A 13,918-nucleotide genomic window follows, 5' to 3' on the forward strand; every position below is an offset into this window, starting at 1 on the left:
TACCGTCTCCGTACAGGAGACATCTCCGGCTGCTCCTTAAGGAGTCCAGGGCAGAGAGGAGAATCGTAGCGCGTTATAGGAGTTTGTTAACGAGAATTAAGACGTGGTCTCGTCTCAGGGACCTTAACGAGAGCGCCGTGGATGTGAGCCTTTTACTGCGTGCCCGCTTCTCCCGTAACCGCGCGGGGAGGCTCGGCGCTCCGCAGGCTCCCGCGCGCTCCCGGGTCGCTGTGCAGTTTGCTGCGCTCCGCCGCCGAAGCATCTGCCCGGCTCTGCGCCTCGCCTCGCCGCAGGCCGGCGAATCCAAGCCCTAGTTAAAGGTAGGTTTTCGCTACGGTTAGTAGACGCTGTAAAACTGCGGTAGGAAGTGCTGCAGTTAGAGGAAGAGTCTCTGTAAAGCAGAGCGCTAAATACGGGTCCTGACTGTCTTCTCACCTAGCGGAGCCTCCTGCAGCGCTGATGAGCAGAAGTCTGAGGAAGTCTTACGTAAACGCACGAGGTCTGTGGTCTCCGGGTGCGAACGGGCACGCTTGTCAGGGAGGTGCCACCAACCCACTTGTGCTCTGTGCTGCACTTCCCTTCCAAAGCGACAACTGCAGCCAACTGCACGCGAGCGTGATACACGGGGAGAAGAGAAAACACGTTATTTAGCTCTTTATTGTAGATCACTTAGAAGTTTACCACGATGCCAGTACTAAGAACTACAGGAAAAGTAGATGCGTAACCCGTTCACCCGTATTTTGTGTGCAAATTTCCCTCTTACTTCACAGACACTGTAATAATTTACAATCTGACTGATCGTTTTTTCAGTACCATTTGCATGTGGACACAATTCCCGTCTGAACCGGGGGTGGTGAGCGAGGCGCTTACAAGACATCTGCAATTGCTTCCCTGGCCAGTGCTAACGCAGAGGTGAAAAGGACTGACTTCAAAGGGCTTTTCCTCCTCTGCTGTGCACGCGTGCTTGGACGACCACAGCCACCATCACCCGAAGGTTTCAGCATCGAAGGTGCAGCGCTGCAGGAAATGGTGGACTGTCCCTGCTTTGTGTAAGACCCTTAAATTTGGAGAGTTTTCTCCTCACATCAGAGGTTGTCAGCAGCTTGCTCGGATCCCCTCCTGAGCTGGACAGGTCAAACGCGACTCCTCACATAACAATTAGTCTCTCTAGAGGGCCCTGGGATTTGGCAAAGTGAGGCTGTAAGTGAGCATTTTGTTAGTAGGCTGAGCTACAGAAGTGATGTTTAGCACAACAGTCTTGCTGCAGCTGTAGAATTAATACTGTTCTGACTTTGCCTAAAAGGTGAGGTGACTTGCAGAGCTGCTTTTAAAGTGTGCTTGTGGTCAGGTTCACGCTAGCGTGAAGGTTTGTACCTATAGCACAGTTTGGGCCAAAGTAACGTTTAGATAAGGAGAAAACGTAAGGAAGTAGCACTGTACACGCACTGCTGTGACAACACCTGGTAGCGAGCAGCCGGCTAAGCAAGTCTGCCCGGTATGCCAGCTTGCAGTGGGAAAATTTATGATGGCGTAAAACTGCCGCTCTCATTTTGGAGCAAGCTGTTATGGAGCAGCCCTGGTCTGGGCAGTCGCAATACCCACGGTTCAGGGCAAGATCAGTGCCCAAGTTCGTTCTGTGTAAACCTGAACGCGTTATAAACTTCTAAAAGCCTTTACAGATGCAGGTAGAGCAAGAGTATCTGAAAGCACAGTGCGAAGCAAAGCAAAATGTTACATTCCCTCTCTGCCAGGAAAAACAAACAGAAATGATGCAGATTGGCTCTTTTCCTCCTGCGGTCTGCCTTACTCGGGGGTAATGGCACTCCTCGCTCTCAGAAGCCACGCGAGTTGTCCGACCTGCTGCAAAAGAAACGTCACACCTTCAGCCTCGCAGAGGTAGGTGGTTCATCTTCTCTGCGCCCCGTCGCAAGACCGAAGCCATCTGTTCAGACAGTATTTTCTTCCTTGAAAGAAAACCTCTGCATACTCAGGCACTCGCTTCAGCAAGTCCGCTCACTGCAGCTATTAACAGCAGCAGGACAGGGAAAGCAAGCGGGACAAGGTGCGGCTGGCAGCAGGAGAAGGGTCCGCGGCAGTCGAATCCCTGCGTGGGCGGCAGGGCCTGCTGGCGTGAGCCGTGCTGGGAGAGCGGTGTGCCACAGCCGGGGGCTGTTGTGCAGCAGGGCCGGACGGGGGGACCCCCCGCAGCGGGAGGAGCAACTTTCCAGCCAGGGACTGTCCTGCACCGTCCGCCCGTATTACTGGCCTTAGCTCTACGTCCCCCTCTGCTCCTACCCGCGTCCCTCGTTCCGGCTACCTGCGGTAAGCGACCCGCACTGCTTCCTTTGTGCGCGTCTCCGAGGACCCGAGCGGGTGCAATGCTGCTGTTCTCGGTCCTCGCTGGCTGACGCACGCCCACCTTTCCCCGGCTGGTCCTTCTCGCTGCTCCCCCCGGCCCAGCCCGGCGTCCGGCTGTGCGCGCAGGGTCCCGCAGTCAGTTCTTCCAGGGAGAGGGGCCGGGTCGGGTTTAACTTGCCCGGGGTCGTCCAGCCCTGCCGGAGGGACCGCGAGACAGAGCCAGCGTTCGCCAAGAGCTGCCGGGCAGATTTCTCTGCGCGCTTGAACCCGCTGAACCAGGGAGCGTTTGGCAGAAGTTGGGCGTTAGGTGGCTGTTAAACCTCAGCTTCCTGGGGAGCAAATAAAGTGGTGGGGACGCAGGGCTGAGAGCGCAGCACGCGTGCCGTTGGGAAGGCACGACCCAGGCCGTCTCCACCCCGCGCTCAGCCCTCCGCGGTCAGAAAGTGGAGATGGAGGTGGTGTTGTCGGATTCGATGCCGCTGCCCTTCCTCGCCACCTCCAGAATCTCCTGCAGGGTCTCCTGGCTTATGCAGCTGAGCTCCTGCAGGATGCGGAAGAAGTCGTTCCGGAACTTGACGCCGATGAAGGCGTAGAGCAGGGGGTTGAGGCAGCAGTGCGTGAAGCCGACGGCCTCCGTCACCATGATGGCCGTGTCCAGCCGGTCTTCCAGGAGGCAGTTCTTGCTGAAGGCTTCCAGCTTGGCGAGCGTGTTCAGGAAGATGACGATGTGGTAGGGGCTCCAGCAGAGCAGGAACACGCCGGTCACCAGAATGGCTACTCTGACGGCTTTCTGCCTCTGCAGGCGCTGGGACTGGCACAGGGTCCTCACGATGGCCATGTAGCAGTAACCCATGACCAGCAGGGGCGCGAAGAAGCCCACGGTGTGGTACAGGAAGCGGGTCGCCAGCCACGCGTTGTTGCCGTGGATGCCAACCTCTGGGAAATAGCAAATGCTGCGATTGCTCTCGTCTGTCCAGACTTCCATGAAGATGAGATCGGGTAAGGTCAGGAGCACAGAGCAGAGCCAGACGCCCGCGCAGGTGAGGTGAATGGAGCGAGCTCTGCGCTTCCGGTAGGTGTGGATGGCGTAGACGATGGCCAGGTAGCGGTCCACCCCGATGCACCCCAGCAGCATGCTGCTGCAGTAGAAGTTGATCTTGTGGACGGCGCTGAGGATCTTGCAGAGGAAAGTCCCAAACACCCACCCGGCCAGGCTCTCCACCACGCTGAAGGGGAAGGTAAGCAGCAGTACCAGGTTGGCCAGGGTCAGGTGGAAGAGGAAGTTTTCGGTGGTAGTGCGAGAGCGCTTGAACCTCTCCAGGATGACTAGGACCAGGGCGTTGCCCGCAGTCCCCAACACAAACATCAGCAGATAGATGAGGGGCATGAAGATCTTTCTGAAAGGGTCTCTCTGGTTGCCGACGACAGAGGAGGCTGGGTTGAAGCAGAAGTAGCCGTCCAAAGAAGGGGTGGTGTTGTCAGCTTCGTAGTAACCGCTCAGCTCCACCTGGCTCTGGGGGGGCAGAGAGAGAGAGAGAGTCTGGTTACAGCAGGGGAGTTTCTGCGCAGAAAAGGTCCGGTCCGTCGACTGCGCCTGGCGGGACGGGCGGCCTGTCCTGGAGCAGAGCATCCCCTGCTCCCGCGGCCCGGCTCTGGCGACAGGCAGCACTCGCCCGTCACGGGAGGAGGTGGTGCCCGCCCTCTCCGCGGGGACCTGGGAGGCCCCTCCGGGCCCAGCCCCGCGCAGAGCACTGGTGTGCGGGCAGGGCGGTCTGGTTCCTAGAAGCGGGGCTGCTCCTATCCCCTGCTGCTCGGTTTCTAGTTCCTAGCTAACACCTTTTGGGAGGTTCTGGCAGCCGGGTAGACGAGCGGTTCGTCTTTGGCTTCTGCTGAGCTGGCAGGTGCCTTGCTGCACGGTGCGGACCCCTCCCTTTATCCCTGCCCTGCTGCTTCCGCCTGTTTGCGGCGCAGACGGTGCGTGCCTGGCGCGGGCACCCGGAGCCTCGCCGTCCCTGCCCGCCGTTCCCTCTTCCTGCCCGTCTCTGGCCCCGGTAGCTGCTCTCCGAGGCAGCCTGGCCGCAGCCTCTCCGAGCGGAGCTGGGGACTCGGCGTCGCGGCCCCCGGGGAGCCGCGGGGGACAGCGGCGGTGCCGGCGCCCCGGGATCGCTCTCCGCACGCTCGGAGACCTTCTGGGGCAGGTGTGGGAGCGCGGCTTGGGCCGCGCGTCCGGGGCGCCTCGCGGGCCGCGGAGGTGGCGGACGGAGGCCGGGGAGAGAAACCTGTGCTGCTGGTGAACGCCGCGGTCACCAACAGCGCAGGGAGGGATCTGGTCGATCCCCAGCGAGGAAAGAGCGACGCAGCTGCTGCAGGCGCGATTCGCGCCGGGCGCGGGGTGACTGCCGGCCGGGCGAGCGGCCCGTGCCCAGAGCTGAGCCGGGACGCGCGGGTCGGGAAGCTGGCAGCCCCGCGAGGGGGGACACCCCAACGGCGGGCGGGCCCCGGCTGCCCTCAGGCGCTGCGCGGAAGCCGAGCGCCAGCACAGGGCTCCGACAGCCCAGCAGCGAAGAAAGCAGCACGGGGGGCTCGTGGCAAGCGCGGAGATTACTGACAAAATGGGAAGGGCTCCTCGGCAGTTACCGTGAGCTCCCCGCCCACAGCCTCGCCGGAGACCGGCGCTGAGGCTGCAGCCTCGACCACAGCGGAAGTCCCTGCTCGCTGCTTTCATGCCTTTCACTGCCAGCTGTAGCCGCTTGCACCTGCTGCTCCTTCCCCCAGCAGCCAAAGTTCCCATCTAAAAATATTAGCCCCGCTTTAAGCAGTTTTAGAGCTAATTTTATTTATTTACGATCACTTTTCCCCCCCCACCGCCATGTGCTGGCAAGCCAGGGGAGTGACTAGCCTCGAGTGCTGCGCTGCCCCAGCAAGAAGAGGAGGCGGCGGTCCCCGCCCCCCGTCAGAGGCCTCCGCAGGCGCTTGGCTGGGCTGGAGGGAGGGATGGTCTCGCAGTGTGGCAGCGCCCGTCTCTAGCTGCTGCTCTGCCAAGGCCGCTGACGTGCCTCGGGGGTGCCTGGGCGCGTTCAGGGGAGCGGCGGCCGCCGAGCGTTCCCGAGCGCGCAGCAGATGCGGCTGGCTCCGGCAGCCCCTGGCGCTGGGTGGTGGGAGGCAGGCAAGCCCAAGCCCCTGGGGAAAGCACAAGATAGGCTTCCCCAGTTCTTACTCTCTGCCTTCACCAGAGACAGCGCGCTGAGCCAGGTGCAGCCGGCTGCCGAGACACCCGTGGACTTGCCGGGGTCCCTTCTGCTGCTGGCTTTGCGCCTCTCGGCGCGCTCGCTGCGCTGCGGTACCGCGGCCCTTCCTCCTGAAAGGTGAGAGTCGATTCTCTCGGGGGCCAGGAAACCTCCCCCTGCCCTCCGCGGTGTCTCAGACCAACTGCCCGAGGTGGTCTTCCTCTAAAGGGACAACCGGACTGCAGCCTGGGGCGAGCAACAGCCGTACGCACAAAGAATAGCTCTGTTTCCAGTTTATTTTGTGGTTCTGAAGACTGGCGGTTAGTGCTGAAGAAAAAAAGCCTTTAGAAATCCCTCCCAATGTGTTTTCTTCCTCTCTTGAAAGCATTTCCTATCCAGCGCCCACCTAGACACTGTGTCAGGAGATACCAGTGCACGCAGAGATGCGGTGATGTGCTGGCCAGGGCAAGACCCTTGGGTCTGAAGCAGGACTTTCTCAGCGATCCCGCAGGTACGTGACCTCTGCCTTGGCAGAGCCGTCCTGGGCGCGGCGGGGGCTCCCGCTTCTCAGCGTCCTTGGCCACGTGCAAGAACAGCTGTTCTGCGCTGGCGGTGCTGTGGATGCAGCCAGCCCGCGGCCACGTGCCGCTGGAGGGCCTTCTCCACGCCCCCCCCCCCGGCCGCACACAACCTCAAACCAGAAATCTCTGCAGTTTGGTACAGAGATTGCTCCGGACTCGGGGTGACCACGCGGGAAAACACTGAAGGAAATGTGTGCTCGAATGGGTAATTTCGTTGGGGAGAGGTCAGAAGGTTCACGTTTAAAGGGAAAAAGGAAAAGATGGGTAGCGGTTGGGCCTGCTGGGTCGGTTGCTGGCGTGGTGCCTGCTGTGCATCAGGTATTTTTGTAGGTAAGGGGCAGTGCGCAGAGAGCTAAGCGGCGTCGGTTGGGGAGCGTTTTTCATCACCACCTCGTAGTCAGAGCTGGAGATGCAGCGGCTCAGTGCCGCTATCAGCCACCATCTGATTGCTGATAAGATGACAGGTAGGGCTGTTACGGTAAGCTACTCGCCTCGGGCAGGGGAAACGCGCGCCGAGCTGTGTCTAAGACGCCCTCTCATGTGCATCTCCGAGCAGCGAGTGTGGGTGGGAGCGGACAGAGACTATAGTTGGAGACAAATACGAGACTACAAAAAGCAAGCGTCCAGGCTGCGATGGGCAGGGCAGGGATCAGAGCGACAGGAGCTATGTCGAACGTGACGAGCCAAGGCTTTTGGGGCACGCTGCTCTGAGCCCCACTGCTAGGACTGGAAGCGGACGGCGGCGGCTGCTTGCGCTTGCCACTTGCTGCATCTTCAGAGACCTGGTCTAGGGTGGGAGAAGGGAAGTGCGTGCATGCAGGCAGGTTTTGCACAGGTCTCCTGCAATGCAAGAGCAGCCAGAAACGTGAGGGGGAAGATAAAGCGGAGCCTTTCCCTGTAACCGAGCAGCACAGCGTACGCCAGGAGCCACAGCAGTGGGAAGTACATCCCTCCCTGCTCCTTGTCCAGGGATCCCATTCTTCCCTCCCGCCCACGCTTCAGAGTTAGTCAGGTCTCTGAACGTCAGCTGCTTTTCTCAGTTCCCTGCAACTGCCAACAACCAAAGCAGTCGGCTGTAAAAGGGAAGCACCTTGTACGCTATTAGGGATTGTCCATGCGAGTCATTCCCTTCTAGTCCCTGCCAGGGCCTGGAGGAGCATATTTCATTCCCAAAGAATTGAAACTGAAATTTCCCCCGCCAGCCCAGAACGCTGCAAGGTACCGGCAGAGTTTCTGCCCCTCGCCTCTCTGGCTGCTGAACTAAGGGAAACCGATGTACAGAAGCAAAGCTCGTTGAAGTGCCACGTTACTGAAATGCAAGTGCCCTCGCGGCTCTTGAGTCACGTAGGTCCTACCATAACAAAAATTGACCTTCAGCACCTCACGGTACGTTGGGGAGATCTCGGCAGTCTTTCTGCGGTTTGATTCCCTAATGTGCAGCTGAGGAAGGTTAAACTGGCAAAGATTTTTTTCTACAGAGAAACGGAGTTACGCTTTTTGGTATGTTACATTTCCACAACGTTACATAGAAAATTGGTCCTGCAGAGAGGCAGGTTTTAGGCTAGGCCCTTGCTGTGCGTGCTGGGAGCCATGCGCGGAGGAGGTTTATTTCACGGCCCCGATACAACAGGTAGGAGCCTTTTCTGCCCATCTCTCAGGGCAGGCGGCTGCTGCAACCCCAGAGCACAAGCAGGGCAACGTACGGCACCGCCAGAGCAAACGTGGCATCGCCCGCGCGCGACCCAAAGAGCCTCTTCCAGAGAGGGAGCCAACCCGGGGAGGTGGGAAACGCGTGCCGCAAACGCCCAGCCACAGGAGTGCTGAGGAAAGATGTGAAAATGTGCTTAGTGCGGCACATGACTGTTCACCCTCGGCCCCCAGATTAGCTGAATTCCTCCTTTCAGGTGGGGTCTCTCATAACTTGGAATGATTTACGGTGGAGGTAAAGTTGCTAACCGAGGGTTTGGGGAAGCATTGTACACAAAGAACAAATCCCAGCACTGTTTAATTTCCCTGCATTAAAAACTACATAGTTTTGCCACAAGCAGCTGCTGGTTTTCAGCCCGTGACGTGCTGAAGACAGCTGGGCAGCACAGTGAATCTCGGCTGATTTTCTGTTAATAGGATAGATTCCAATGGAGAGTCCAGAGGAAGTAACGAACCAACACGGAGCTGAAAAAGTGAACTTGGTTTTAACCCCTCGCCAAGCATTAGTGCTGCCACTGAACTTCAGCAGAGCTCAGTGAGAAGTGTTTTCCGCAGAGAACAAGGAAACAAGAATTGTTCACAAAGGATTTTTAGACAGCGTGAATCAGAAAAAGTGATGGGTTTAGGGATTTTTTTTTCCTCTCCCATCTTCTCTCTCTTCCCTGACGTGTGAGAAAAAGAAGGGACAGAAAAACTGGGAAAAATTAAGTCTAGCTTCTTTCTTTTAACAGAAACTAAACAAAAACTGAGGTTTTCTGCAGAGAGCCACTGTATTAAGATATAAGCTCTGAGCTGCAACATTTGAAAGCCGGGCTAATGATAGCACTGCTGTGGACTTCCCCTTGGATGGCATGACATGCTCTAAAAGATACAGCTGGTGTCTGTCACTGACAAACGTAGGGGAGAGAACTACGGGGCAGATGATATGGTGTCATCAGTCCCGATTAGAAGAAACGTTTTCAGTTTATCTTCCCCTCTTTAAAGTTCCTCTCTCATACATGTACTGTGTATTCCTCCTCCAGCAGGGTCTAAGGCAGCCGGCTCATGGAGAAAGGAAGCAGGGGCAGGAGCGTGTACCATCGCACAGAGGCTTTTCACACGCACAGAGATATCACTGTGGCTTGCCTTGTTATTCCTGTTATTTAAAGATACTACATGAGATTTCCAGGGCTCTGCACTCTGCACAGTCATTTATGCCACTGAAAGTTGGTACAAAGCGCTCCCGACTCAGAATTCGAGTGTTCTACGCCCACACCGTGCCGATGTGCATGACTGCGCAAAGAGCGAGGTGGCAGAGGGTGAAGACCGCTTTCTCCCTGGGATCCCGAGGAAGCGCGCTCGGGCAGGCTGGCAGCGCAGGGCCCAGCCCCGCTCCCCGCGCGAGCCCCGTGGCCCTTCCCACGGGGGCTGCGGTCTTGGCCCCCGTGTGAGGACGGGCTCGGGCTCAGCACTCGCGAAAGCACGTTAAACGCGTGGTCCCAGCAGCCATGCAGCTTCCCACGGGGCAGTATCGTAGGGCCACACTAGCTATAACGACATTACACCAGTTCGCCACAAACACAGCGTTGCTGCTTGCAGTCCCCTCATCGGTCAGGTGCAGGATTAGGGGACGTGCGGTCCAGCCGCGTTGGCGTGATTGCTCCAGCTCCGTCTCTTCTCAGAGGACGGGGCAGAGGATGGACACACAGAAAGTCGGGTCTCCCAGCCCACCCAGCGCTGCCTGCTCCCCCCGCTATCCGCTCGCATGAGCAAAACCAGGTCCAACTCACCAAGTCGTAGGTCTCTGAGGAGTAGCTGACAGGCCCCATGGTTTCAGGGGCAGGATCTCTCTCCTCCAGCAGTTTCGGCAAAAGTTCTTCTTTTTTGGGGTGGAGTTAGTCATTTAAGTGAGTGGGGAGGGACCCAGCATGTAACAATAGAGTATTTGCAAGGCAAATGAGCTCCAAGCATAGAGTGACCTATTTGATGTGAAGATTAGTATCTAGCTTGATCGTCCTTGTTTTAAAGTGGTGTAAGTTGAGTTTTAAGGTAAAGTTGGGGAATCCATGGTTCCTTTGATCTGTGACAAAGACGCCCCAAAGCACGCATCAGTTGGGCCGAGCAAACGTCGCGGGCTCTTGGCGGCTGCCTTCCTGGGGCCCCAAGGCCAGAACAACCTGGCAGGGTCTGGAGAGCGCTGTGCTGAGGGATGGGCTTACCAGAAACCCCCCCGGTTCGGGCAACTTCCTGGAGCTGTGCCAGATGTTCAGGATGCCTGAGGAAACGCAGAAGTCCGGTCTGCGTGACTGTTGCCCTCCGGCTCCGGCTCCTACGCTCTGCGTTAACCCCAGTGACCTGCGGCTGCTCTTCCTCCCCTTCAGCCCTCGCCTTGGCTCGGGTGGCGGTTGGGGCCGCGCTGGACAGCACTGCCTCGGCGGCCGCTCCGCAGGGCCGGAGGGTGACGTTACTTAGCGGCAGCTTGTCTAGCGCTGTGACAGCAGCGAACGATCTGCCGTGCGATGTAAAGAAAAGCCCAGCGTTCTGCCGTAATAAAGATAACTTCTCTGCTCTGGGAAATGGGTGTTTCGTCCCAGGACGGCTGTAGCAGCAGATTCCTGGTGTGCAAAGCTCAGCCCAGGCGAGCAGCGTGGCGTCCCATCCCCACCCGGGCTGCTTTGGGCAGGGCTCTGGCTCCGTGTGAGCAGACCGAATGGCCTGGCGCCTGCAGCGCGTGCCCTCCGCGCGTGCCAGCGCGGCTGCAGCGGAGCCGCTGTGCTGGGAGGGATGCTCGGCGGAGCAGGCGTCGCCCCGGTGAGCACCAGCCCAGGTTATCCGCTCCTGGCGCTCCCTCGAGGGGAGCCGCGGCCCTGGCCCGGCGGGGCATCGCCTCGGGGCAGCCGTGAGCAGCGAGGCGGCTGCCCCGAGGACGGTGCCGTCCTCCTCCCCATCGCCCTCGGGCGCCCCGCGAGAGCGGCGAGGGAGAGGGAGGCCCGGGAGCTCGCCCCGCGTGCCCGGCTTCGGGGGCGGAGGCGCCGCGCCTCGTCCCGCGCGCCCCACGTGTGCCGCGGCACCAAGCCGCCCGCGCGGCAGGGCGAGGAGCGAAGCCCGGCGCCTCGGCGTCGCCGAGATGGAGATGTTAAGGAGGATGTTTTCAGGCAGCCAGCCGCGGAGGTGGAGCACTGCATCACTGACTTCCTCTGCACCTTGTCCCGGGGGGGGGGGGGCGTGCCCCCCCGGGCTGCACTTGCCACCCGCTCTGCCCTGGGCCCTGCGACCGCCAACAGATTTTACCCCGCCTCTGCCCCCGCTGCCCCCGAGCACGGTGGAAGCCGCGTGCAAGTGCAGTACTGCGGCTTCAGAGGTGAAAGCGATACCGCGCACGTGGTGCACCCGCAGCCAAGGGAGGAAAGGCCCCGGGGGGCTGTGGGCTGGAAACGGCTCCCCGGCCGTGCGCTCGGCCCCTGGACGAGTGGCGGGAGTGAAGGGGTCGGGGAGCCCATCCCAAAGCGACAGGCACGAGGGGTTTAAACTGCGAATACACACGACACTGAGCAGACGACTGCTGCCAAACAGCCGTGACCCCGAGGGTCTGCGTGCTGCTGCAGTGCGAAACGCAGGAAATGCGATACGAAAGACGAGAGCGTGGAAGAAAGATTAACAAAGAGAAAAGAAATTCAGATTCAGAATCACGTCACTTCAGAGGATGCCAGCACGTGGCTAAGCTATTATGGAAGAAACTCTTACCAGCGTTCAGACACACGTTTGAGGCAGGCGTTGGTGCCTGCACGCGGGACCTCCTGGCCGAGCGCTGGGTCTGCGCCACGGGGACCTCCCCTCACTGCAGAACCGCTCCTGTAGCACCACTGGCGTAAAATTACGTTAATGTGCATGTGCTGATAACATTGAATTATGCAGATTTACATAAGGGTGACAAAACGCACCGTTCGCATGTTATTGCCCTGCTGCGTATAATGGACAAACGTATCTACTGACTGGTTTGATGGTGTGTTGACTCCCTGAGCTCTGCTGGAGAAACCCAGCTCCCTTCTCACTGCTCAGTCTTCCCACGTCTGATGTGTTCCGGTCATCTTATTTGCTGCCATCATAACTAAGCGAGCCATGTGCTGCCCACAGACGGTGCTCACATTTACTAATGCGTTACTTACAGCGTCATTTATTCTTTCTCTTAAGGTTACTGCGTACTATTTCCTGTAACTCTCACGGTGAAATAGGATGCTTAGAGCTACCAAGCGTTAAACTGAAACGCCACAGCAGGGTCCGAGAGCCAAGCAGGCGCTGCAGAAGTCAGTGCTGGTCCTGCACAGCGTGGACCGTGCAGCCCCGGTGCTGGGAACGGGCCCACGAGGACGTCCCCAGCTACCACCGCCGCAGCCACCGCGGCCAACAGGCAGCCAGCCGGCACGGCGAGGAGGAGGAGAGGCACAGCTGTTTCATGCCCTTGGCATTCGAAAGGCACAAAACCCGCCTTTTTGGACTTCTTTCTCTCCTGTGCCGCTTGGAACAGAAACTTTAGAAACAGAGGGACAGCTTCGGGTGTGGGAGAGGCTGAGAACAGCTTGGCGCTGCGGGAGTCCTCTGTGCTCCGGAGTGACCGTTCTGGACACGGCGACAGCTCCGCAGCGAGGTGGTTTGGGCGTGAATGAAAGAAACAAATGAACAGCGAGGCGGTGCTGCTCTTACATGCTATGAGAACGGGGCAGGAGCACGTGGAACGATCAGAGCAAAGCGGGGCGCGCGTTACCGCAGAGCTGCCAGGTCTGAGCGAGACGCCCGTGCCGTGCGCGCGGGGCAGGGTGTGTGGCGCGGCTTTTCCCACGGCCGCCACACGCGACCGTCTCCCGGGCCTGCCGCTGCGGAGGCGAGGCTTAGTTCGCATCGCCCCTCGTGCAGGGCGCGAAGAGCTGCTCCTGCTCCCCGAGCCCAGGGGCTCCAGATGGCAATAGAGCAGAAGAAACTCTGCGGCTGAGATTCTCTGCTTCGAGCGGATGCTTCGATGGGGGTCGCGTCCTTTTGGCCTCGCCGTATCTTGGCCCCAGCTAGACTTTGCAAGGAAGCACACTAAAAAAAAAAAAAAAGGAAAAAGAATTTTAATTGTTCTGGGGAGAAAACAGAGCAGCAGAAGACTTTTCGTGTACGTTTTACAGCTGGGGGTAGGGATAAACAAAGATCTAAAAATAGCTGTAAATGTGAGTGCCTGGAAAAAACAGCCACGTGAGGAAAACAAATGTTTTTCCATGTTTCTTTGTGTTAGTTTAGAAAAACTGGGACAAAACTTTGGCGGGAAAAGGCTGAAATAATTTCAGAATTAACAGCACTTTAGGCTAGTGTTTAAGATTACATGAATACCGCGCTTCAGTTCTTCGAGATGCTTGTGTTAGTAATAGACATATTGAAAGGAAATAACTAGTTCAAAAGTGCAATATTAGGTGATTCCAGCTCCCGCATGCTGTGGGTTCGTCTCCTATCCCTAACAGTGTGTCCGTGTTAACTCTGGATAACAACGGGTCATGTTGGGTTTCCAGGCTTTTTCTCAGGAAACAGATTTTTTTTTTTTTTTTTTTTTTTTGGCAGCTCTGCTGTCAGGTCTGAGGTAGATTCTGCTTCTTAACCTGAGACGTCGTGGGGGCTGGTGGTCTCTGTGTTCAGCGCCGTGTTGCCCCCTCCTCCCTACGTTAGCGGTACGTGAATGGGCCGAAATACTTGTGCCGCGCCGGGGGCGCGTGCGGCGTCACCCTCAGCGCGGTGTGCGTGTAAGCGTTGGGTGGGTGTGTCCGTTGTTCACCCCCCCGCACTGCCTCGGCCTCTGGGAACCTTCGCCTCTCCGGCGGCGTCCCGAGACCGAGCCGGTGCTGCTGACAAGAGCAGCCGCAGCGGCAGGGCGGCGGCTGAGGAGCGAGGCTGCGGGGACGGCAGGTGCCCCGCCCCCCGCCCCGCCCCGCCCCCGCCCCGCCCCCGCCGGCGGAGAGCTCCGCCCCCCGCCCCGCCCCGCGGTGACGCAGCCGTCAGCGGCGGGGCGGGGCGCGTGCGTGCGTGCGTGCGTGCGTC

The 13,918-nt window shown here is 58.8% G+C and overlaps 1 protein-coding gene across 1 annotated transcript; it reads right to left on the reverse strand.

Annotated features, from left to right (window-relative positions):
• LOC135326268 (C-X-C chemokine receptor type 5-like) lies at positions 1-10,262 on the reverse strand. The gene is made up of 2 exons (XM_064504135.1): positions 9,643-10,262; positions 1-3,871 (listed from the first exon to the last, which is right to left on the reverse strand). The coding sequence occupies exons 1-2, from the start codon at positions 9,679-9,681 to the stop codon at positions 2,795-2,797; spliced, it is 1,116 nt and encodes a 371-aa protein (XP_064360205.1). The 5' UTR covers positions 9,682-10,262; the 3' UTR covers positions 1-2,794.
• Between the last annotated feature and the right edge of the window lie 3,656 nt (positions 10,263-13,918).

Source organism: Dromaius novaehollandiae, unplaced genomic scaffold (assembly GCF_036370855.1).
Source record: "Dromaius novaehollandiae isolate bDroNov1 unplaced genomic scaffold, bDroNov1.hap1 HAP1_SCAFFOLD_84, whole genome shotgun sequence".
Taxonomy (NCBI): domain Eukaryota; kingdom Metazoa; phylum Chordata; class Aves; order Casuariiformes; family Dromaiidae; genus Dromaius; species Dromaius novaehollandiae.

Excerpts from the sequence above, each read along its gene's own strand:
- LOC135326268 (XM_064504135.1), bottom strand. The coding sequence starts at position 9,681 with ATGGGGCCTGTCAGCTACTCCTCAGAGACCTACGACTTG. Across the intron at positions 3,872-9,642 it reads CCTCAGAGACCTACGACTTG|AGCCAGGTGGAGCTGAGCGG; the intron begins GTGAGTTGGACC and ends CTGCCCCCCCAG.